General features: G+C 33.4%; 1 protein-coding gene across 1 annotated transcript; it reads left to right on the top strand.

The window, feature by feature from the left end:
• The first annotated feature begins 551 nt into the window (after nt 1-551).
• LOC137643283 (uncharacterized) lies at nt 552-5,071 on the top strand. Its single transcript, XM_068376121.1, has 5 exons — nt 552-572; nt 2,052-2,416; nt 3,213-3,296; nt 3,748-3,897; nt 4,843-5,071. The coding sequence occupies exons 1-5, from the start codon at nt 552-554 to the stop codon at nt 5,069-5,071; spliced, it is 849 nt and encodes a 282-aa protein (XP_068232222.1).
• The last annotated feature ends 4,885 nt before the right edge of the window (nt 5,072-9,956 follow it).

Genomic DNA, 9,956 nt, shown 5'->3' with positions numbered 1-9,956 from the left:
GGTTTACGTAATTTCTGTACCACTTAAAATTTGGATATATGGAAAACTGTTTTTTTTTATTATTATTACTCCTAAAATTTCCCTTTCCTCCTGAAAATTGTTTGTTATTTCAGATGTTTGAGTACTCAAATCTTCCACTAGGAGAAACTGACTTGTTTTGAGTTTGGTTAAATTATACGTATAAAAGATATCTAAGAAAGGAACGAGCGCTCATACCCATTTGAAATTATTGAACTATCGAACAAAGATGGGAAAACGGAATGAATATTGAATTTATATGATGTAATGGGAAGATGAAGAAGAATCACTTAATGGCGGCTTGGGAGTAAAAAACGAACTGGCCATTAACCAAATAGCAATTTGCACTGAGAAATATTGATTTAATAATAGGTAATTAGTAATGGTATGGATGAATTAAGTGCGATTGAGGGCCAGTGGGAGGATAATTGTATCCTTTGTAGGATATAAATAAGTGACAATCTTCCTGATGCGTGGCAGTCGAATCCTTTGTCTCTTACTCAGTGTGTCCTTTTGTGTCCCTCCTCTTCGTCATGGAGTTTGTCGTGAAGTTGGTGAGTTTGAGTATATATATATATATATATATATATATATATATATATATATATATATATATATAATTTGTCTATATGTATATGCATATATATGTTATATATATATATATATATATATATATATATATATATATATATATATATATATATATGCATTTATATATACAGACAAATTTATATATATATATATATATATATATATATATATATATATATATATATATACATATATATGCATATACATATAGACAAATTTATATATATATATATATATATATATATATATATATATTCATATATATATATATATATATATTCATATATATATATATATATATATATATATATATATATATATATATATATATATATATATATTCAGCCGTTTACGTTAAACAAGGGGTGACTCCCAAGAAAACACACATTGATCATAGCTACATTCATACTTCCACCACTGGATTGTCATGGAACCCCCGTGCAAATAACTTCCACAGCAATAGCCATGGTATACATTTACACAGAAGGGTCGACAGAAGTGATGAAATCTACTTCGCTTATTGTGACATGATTTTCCGCTCTTATGGATATCAAGCCCCTTCCTTTCCGACACTTCCTTCACATCACCTGTGAGCACGCGCGCGCGCGCGCGCGCGCACACACACACACACACACACAATAGTATTACAATGACTTCTATATGCTATTTATAACTTTGTGGTCAAGTTCTTTAAAACCTCCATACCGCGTTCCATGTTCAAAAGTTAAAACTTGACGGTATGCAGTTAAAAGTGTGTAACTAATGTTTTACATTTAACCTTGCCGACAGTATTTTCGTTATTGATAATTCATATATTCAGAGAGTGTAATGCTAATGCATTGTAAGTTGTAACATTATATAAAGTGAGAAAACCGCTAAGCTTCTTTAAGGCACGATATGTCAGTTATTTCATTTTTACATTCTGATAACGTTGTTGGTCAAGAGTAAAGATGACTAAAACAAAAAGACATAAATGTTTAAATAGATACAAATGAATGTGGCAGTAACAATGGTGATTGTAATATCGACAACTGTAGTGGTAGGGAGGATGCTCGGTTTGACAATGAAACTATTTACTATCATTACAGAGAAGATTCATGACAATCGGTAGTTCTGCAATTGTTTTTACAACAAAACTACAGAGTTACAGGTGACTGTTTGAGAGCCAAGGGCGAATACAGCTTTCAGTTTACTCGCTGCATAAATATTATGTGCTGTCGGCCTATACCTGGAGCCTACCGGTACTTCAGACAGTGAAACTCGAACATAAAGCCTACTATAACTGTTACCTAGACAGTACGATGGAGGCTTGTATCATGAGAACAAATTCCTAATTGTTCGATTCATAAGCAGTAAAAGAAAAATTGCTGTCTTTCCTAAATTCTGACATAAGAATGAGTATCATCTAAACTAATAAAATATACCGTCTCCATCTATTTCAGGTGGTATTATCCTCAGCAGCAGTGGGTTTATCCACGTCTCAATTTGGCAAAGAGCCATCCAAAATGGCTGGCTTCAGGACGGGACATTTGCGTCAAAAGCAATTCGACAACCGCTTCAGCCCTCCAAACTTCAGCCCTCCGAGCCTCAACCCTCCAAGCTTCACCCCTCCGAGCTTCAGTCCTCCAAGCTTCATCCCCGACGACTTCAACCATGGCTTTGTCGACACCGATGACTTCAACTTGGGTCCAGATATTCATGGACAGTTTGGAGAAAGACAGCCTCCTTTGCAGGTTGCAACGCCTGTCATTCCCATTCTTTATGAGGATAAACAGGGTCCTGATGCTTCTGGAGTTTACAGTTTTAGGTAAATTTCCCTTTCTTAGCAAGGCCCCCCCCCCCCTCTCTCTCTCTCTCTCTCTCTCTCTCTCTCTCTCTCTCTCTCTCTCTTTCGTGCATGCGTCTACTTGGTAGATAAGAAGTAACTCTAGCGAGGATAGATGTTTCTGTGCCCCCCGCCCCCCAAAAAAATAAATATTAAATACCTCTTTAGGAAGAGGCTCCTATGAAATATGCTATAGATCATTGAAAGATCATTATCAAAAGAAAATTGAAATCAATTGCTAACAACTACTCATGACAATAAAACAATGAAGTTTGTCTGTTTAGTGGCTCACTGACTACAGGAAAATTGTTCAATATTATTGTTTTAGAAAGTTAAATATTAGAAAAGATGACAATTGATAACAGGATACTTCCTTTATAAGTGCAACCATACCCTCTTTGTTTTGAGGCAAAAGGAGCACCAGTAATACCCATTCAAGAATCAATGTAAAATAATTAAGAAGAAAGAAGAAACCAGTAATAAAAAGAATGAGAACACTAAAGTACAAAGTCAATAATATATCTTAATGTACTAAATTCAGATGAAAATGGGTAAAATTTAATTATTTCGTTTCTATACTAATATTTTGGCAATGTTGAAGAACAAAACCTTTTAATGAACCATCAACCAGTTCAAATTCATACCATTAATCCCAACAATGATATGGGGACCAATATGATTTTTGTTGTTAAAATTAAGATTTTTTTATGCGTATAAAATGATGCCTTTGAGCCATTAAAAAATAAATGTTGCATTTATCGTCTTTCTAACATTTCAGTTTCGAGAGCGCAGACGGGACGAGACGTCAAGAGTCCGGCCGGCCGACTAGTCCGGATACCTTTTCGGTTCAGGGATCTTATTCGTAAGGAATAGTTTGTTTAACTATCTGTTCCACTGGTTGGCTAGCAATGAATATTTTAGTGACAAGATAATTTAGCAATTGACTGTCAAATGTAATGCTTAGATAAAAGAATAAAAAGAGCCCATGTTCCAGCCATATGTTGTGGCAATCTGAAGCGAACGAATTAATTAGATCTGATAAATAGTTAGGTAAATTATTTAAAATATATTACTGCACAAATACATATATCCTTTTAAAAATATTGGATAATTTATAAACCAACTAGCGAAACGAATGGTATTAGAATGGCAGTGAAGAAGAATGTCGAATATCACCATAATAGATGAAATGGCATCCCCAATACTGTCATGAAATTATTGAAAATTCATGAAATCATCACTTCTGATGAAAATTCTTATTTTAGAAACAAATTTACCTTTTCTAGAAAATAACTATAATCGATTGCTTACAGGTATATCTCGCCGGAGGGGATTCCCTTCGAAGTAAGGTATGTTGCAGACGAGTTTGGCTTCAGAGCAGAAGGTGACCATTTGCCTACGCCCCCTCCGGCGCCCCTTCACGCCCTCCAGCAGATACAGGCAGCTGAGGAAGCCTTCTCTAGGTAGGTGCCCTGGGTATTTTTTATCCTAATGAATTGGATTTTCATTGAAACTTCGTAAAGACGGAAACTAAAATTTACTATTTAATTAAGAATTATTTATAAAATGAGACTCACGATATACATAACACACACATACACACACACACATATATATATATACATATAAATATATATATATATATATATATATATATATATATATATGTATATATATGTATATATATGTATATATATATATATATATATATATATATATATATATATGTATATATATATATATATATATATATATATATATATATATATATACTGTATGTATACATATTAATATATATATATATATATATATATACATATATATATATATATGTATATACATATATATATATGTATATATATATATATATATATATATATATATATAATCTCCTCCTTCTCCTACGCCTATTGACGCAAATATGGGACTCTGTTAGATTTCGCCAGTCGTCTCTCTCTTGAGGTTTTAATTCAATACTTCTCCATTCATCATCTCCTACTTCACGCTCCATAATCTTTTATATACATATATATATATATATATATATATATATATATATATATAAATATTAATATATATAAATATATATATATATATATATATATATATATATATATATATGCAGACATACATAATGTGTTTAAAATGGCATATACAATTATATTGGCTAATAACTCCTTTTATGAATGGCAAAATTTTGTGAGTGTGAGAACCCGTAAGAATAGAATCAACTTATAGTGTAAAGTATATATTTTCCTTTGTTATTTTTGTCTTTTCGTGTCTGTGTACTCACTAAAATCAACGAATAACCATAACTCTTTCTATGTAGGACTATATATTAGTAAACTGAAGTATACACAATTTTGCAAAGGCGAGAAATGTCTTAAATCGTTTGTTTTTTTTAACAGGCAAAGAAATGAGCAACAAACTCCAGTCAATTTCCAGGATCCATTCGTTAACATCATCCCACCTACAGCGAACTTCCAGCAATTTCCAAGTTTCCAACATCGAGGAAAATCTTTGCACCAAGAAACAGAGAAAGACAGTCATCATAATTCCAGTTCAGACATCGACCATCAAGTTGATCTGACGAGTCACGAAAAGTTTGAGTCCAAAAGGAATGCTGAGTCTTCTTAGGCCTATGTTTGCATTCAGTAATTAATTTAAAAGGCTAATAATAATAATAATAATAATAATAATAATAATAATAATAATAATAATAATAATAATAATAATAATAATAATAATAATATCTTTACCTCAATCAGCTCCGTTACTTTATTGCATTTTAGTTATATTCATGAATCATAAAAGGCAAAAAACAATCAATTTTGAGAGAAACTAATGAATAGAATCTATATTTTCTTGTATCCTACTTTTGGGTTTAATTATGAATATAGAATTTTACCTCTCATCGTTTTGTAGGATTATTTTCTAATATAACACACCTTAATTAAAAAGATAAGACTTCAGTGTTTCAAATATATGAGTTTTATGTTCTTTCCCTTATGAATAAAAAGCATCAAAACTTAAATTAGCAATAGATCTTTTTTCTTCTACATTAAAGTGTAAGGATTCTTCTCAGTATATCAAGCCATGTTCTTTTATTTTTTCTTGTGCAAATAAATGCATCCATACTGAGTGGATTAAACCCTCCATGCCAAAGCCGTAAATAATTTCATTATAGTCAATTCTTTATAGTGAGGCAGATTTGCACAGACTCGCAGGGGTGCCATTTTAGGTCGGAAAAGTATCCTGATCGCTGATTGGCTGGACAAGATAATTCTAACCAAACAGAGAGCAGAAACTTTTCCGAGCTAAAATGGCACCGTTGCGAGTCAGTGCAAATGCGCATCATTAAAAAAAAAATTGAGTATAAGTATCATATCCGTTTTAAAAACAAAATTAATATGTAAATAAGCATGGCAATACTGAAGCAACCATATCAGAATTTTATTCAACTTATTCTAAAGAGTTGGAAGACCCAGGCCTACATGGCTTAGGACTATGAAGCGTGAAGTAGATGCTGAATGGAGAAGTATCAATTTAAAAGCTCAAGATAGAGACGAATGGCAAAATCTAACCGAGGCCCTTTGCGTCAATAAGCGTAGGAGGAGAAGATGATATATTTTGAGTTAAAGTAAAGCATATTGATTTAAGAAATACTATTTAGAGCAACGTTAATGCATTCCTTATTCTATTGTCTACGAGAATTCGCGGATAAGGAAATGAAGGATACTGTCATTATTTGAAGAAAATCAACTACAGATATTTATAGAATAATACTTGTCACGAAAAGCTGAAAATATGTTAATCACTGAGTACAGGTATATGCCGACTTTAAATTCACCAAGGAAGTTGATTTCCTGTTCATTATTTAATTATGAATAGTAAATTAACTTATTGAACCCGGATTTTACTTGGAATTACATGGGTAAAGAGTATAGTATAGTATAGTATGGTATAGTATAGTATAGTATAGTATAGTACAGTAGTAAGTCAACTTTCTCATCCTGTGATACAGTATTTCTATCGATTAACTGTATGTATTGCATAAGTTGTCAGTATCTAGTTTTCACATTTTCTATCCAAATACTTCCATACATTATTACTATCATGATACCAGACACTATGTCCTCAATTTGTAATATAACGCTAATGAGCAAAATATTCCAGAAACCCCATTTGTTTCAAGTTTAGTGTAATTTAAGGTTATTAAGATACTTTAACGATTGCCTTGAGAATACCAAACTTGAAGCTGAAATCAATGTGATTAATAAAAGTAAGAGTAGTTAAAATTAGAAACGTATTTGTCCCCCGGGTTTAAATCTTTAAAAGGTCGCTCATGAATGGCAGAGGTAAGGGGCAGTGACATTGCCCTATCAAGCAGGACAATGCCCTAGAGACTGACCATATATCATATGATCACAGCCCAAACCACCTCTCCAACCAAGCTAGGACCAGGGAGGGCCAGGCAGTGGCTGCTGATGACTCAGCAGATAGACCTATAGGCTTCCCCAAACACCCCAACCTTAGCTCACAAGGATGGTAAGGTTGCAGACACTAATGGCACTAACGAGTCTGAGCGGGACTCGAACCACCGTCTGGCAAACACCAGACAGAGACGTTACCAATCAGGATAAAGGCAGTTCTATCTAAGATGGCGTACATTGAGGAAATAGACTATGAGATGTCATTCAAGGGTTTTCAGGTCTCCAACAGTTAATTCGATATAATTTCATTTTTGAGGTGACAAAGGAATCCCAAAGTTACCTAATATGAGTACAATGGTCTTTTCCTTGAGAGCACTTGCCACGCCCTTATATTTCCCTACCTATGATTTTCTTCTTCTTACATTTCTCCTTACGCAGGCTTTTTTTTTCATTATACGTTTTTTTTTAATCTCTACTTATATTTTCTTATGCTTCTACTCCAACTTACATTTCTTTCAAGTCTTATACTGCTCTTCAAACCCGAAGGACAAAGTAAAAGAACATGAAAGTTTACTTCATATAATACCAAAAAAAGGAGGAATTAGCCAGAAATAATGCTAGTGCAGTTTTTAATTCAATGGAAATGATATGTCATATCAAGACAAGTTAAAAGAGAACAATGCTATCTGAAAAATGATGTGCAAATGAGTAGCTTTCAAAAGAGAATGGTAATGTACAAGTTTCACCAAAATGGCGTCAGTCTCCTTGTCTTCTTTGCCCTCCGAGTTAACATAGAATTACGACCTTGATTCATTACAAAACAATGGAAAAGTGTCACGTCTTTCAACATACAGTGTGAGAAGCAGAACAGAGTCTAGTATCTTCTATTTTGTTTACTTTTGGTAGTAGTCGTGCAAAATATTTATGATATTCATAGGATTTACTATTAGGCTTATTGAAACCTTTCTAATTCGTTGTGTTAGACCAGCTGCAATATTTCAAAAGTTATGACTAAAAAAACCACACTTTAAAAGGTAAACAAACAAGATCATCACCCAACCTAAGGCTTCCCACCTAACCTAACCTAACCTAATCTAAAAGCCGTAATCTCCCTTATCTATTTAACCAGCTCCCCAGTCTGCTACATCTGTGTTGGCTTCTTAATCGGCTTCACTCCTGGCAAAGTAACACTAAATTATATTTTTTAAATCGTAAAAGTAGCTTCATATTATCGTCATTCAGACCAAGATAAACAACTTTCCCATAAATGAAATCGATCTGACAATCAATAAGAAAGTTTACGCCTACCCTAATAAACTACATTCACCCCTAAGTTTCATAAAACGAGTTACCGAATGTTCTCAACCAGCTCAAACAAGTGGATCTCTGCGTGTCTAACCACTCATTTAAAATCGGATAATGATCAACCACGTCGAACCATACCGTGTAACATCCGCAGATATACCGTCGCCTGCCTTTAGGACCCGACCAGGATTTGGACCCGACCTTGACATGAACACCGACATGCGGTTTTCCTCCGAGTGGAACAGAGGTCGCGCGTCAATTACCGGGTTACGCGAACTGTCGGAGTTAACACACGCGAGCGAATGTAAAGTTCTAATCGCGTTTTCCGCCTCTCGAAGACGTCGGGACGATTGAGCTCCGTGGGTGGCAAAGCGTCATGTCGGATAACATCATCGAGTTGAAAAGACCTTTTTCTTATTTAAAATAAATTCACGGAAAAATTTCCTTTGTTTGTGATGTCATGCGATTGGATGAAGTAAATCCCAGCTGAAGATTCTCACATTGCTGTACCACAGTATCTTTTGTTTAGATTTATTTTGATACATTTTTTCCCATAAATTGAAGAAATTCATTTATGTAAATCCAATGGGTATGCACTTTCTTCCCCCTGTATAGGTTTTGGGAAGCGCAGCTGTAGCGATACCATTTTGTAGAAATTAAGCAAACTATCTTCAATGATGACTACCATCTATTACATCATACACTACACTGTAAAAAACGTAATTTTAATCGGAAATTCTCCGTAAAAATATACTTTCCTAAGCCGTATGTCAGTAAAACACAGACGACCGTAATTTTACCATATTCTGTTATTATCTTTTACGGTTGGTGACCGTAATATCAATCATTTACGTCAACGTATCCGTTTTTAAAACGGAAAATGCCTGTCAACATTTACTCCAGAATTTGTACCGTTTTTACAACACATTTTCAAGTGTATGTAATATTACATACTAGTAAACATCATTCATTTAGTAGAAAAGTCTAAGTCGTAACTTGGGTGTTCAAAAATCATGCCCGACTTACTGCTAGATAAATTTCATGGCATATTCATGACTGCTAACGAATTGACTCATCAGTGACTATAGTTCTCCCTGGTCTTAGATTAGGCAGTAAGGGGCTATTGCTATAGAGTTATGTGACAATCCAATAATCTTCTGTTTGCCTCTATCATCTTTAAAACCAAAAACTTTTAACGTAAAATTTCGTGTTTATGATAATATTTTTTCGAAACTTGAAATTTATAATTTTGTACATTATTACGTTTGTTATATTCATCAAACCGTAATATTATATTTGAAATTTTTTTTTTTATTTTTATTTTTTTTAATGGAAGTTGTCCTTCAACGCCATGAACATGACTGGGAGGCCTAAGTAGGATTGAAAACTTTCAATAGGGATTGGAAAGAACGAATAACACTGGATGAAAATCCAAATGGAGTTTGAAAATTTATATTTGGATTGAAAAATCTATAAATGTCCTGGAAAGTCTGTAGGATGCAAGTCTGAATATTTCTGGAGAGTGAGAACAACAAATGAAATTCTAATTAGGATCTGAGTAAGCTGAATACACTGTTAAAAAGCGTAATTTTAATTGGAAATTCTCCGTTAAGATATACTGTGCTTGGCCGTATTTCAGTAAAATAAAGGCGACCGTATTTTTTTACCGTACTTTGTTATTATATCTTACGGGTTGGTGAACGTAATATCACTCCTTTACATCAATATATCCGTTTTTAAAACAGTAAAAGCTTGGCAACATTTATTCCAGGATTTTTACCGTT

The sequence above is a fragment of the Palaemon carinicauda genome, chromosome 6, assembly GCF_036898095.1.
Source record: "Palaemon carinicauda isolate YSFRI2023 chromosome 6, ASM3689809v2, whole genome shotgun sequence".
Taxonomy (NCBI): domain Eukaryota; kingdom Metazoa; phylum Arthropoda; class Malacostraca; order Decapoda; family Palaemonidae; genus Palaemon; species Palaemon carinicauda.
This window is presented reverse-complemented; position numbering and strand designations above follow the sequence as displayed.

Coding starts and splice junctions, on each gene's coding strand:
- LOC137643283 (XM_068376121.1), top strand. CDS start 552: ATGGAGTTTGTCGTGAAGTTG. Junction 573..2,051: donor TGGAGTTTGTCGTGAAGTTG/GTGAGTTTGAGT, acceptor CATCTATTTCAG/GTGGTATTATCCTCAGCAGC. Junction 3,898..4,842: donor GCTGAGGAAGCCTTCTCTAG/GTAGGTGCCCTG, acceptor TTTTTTTAACAG/GCAAAGAAATGAGCAACAAA.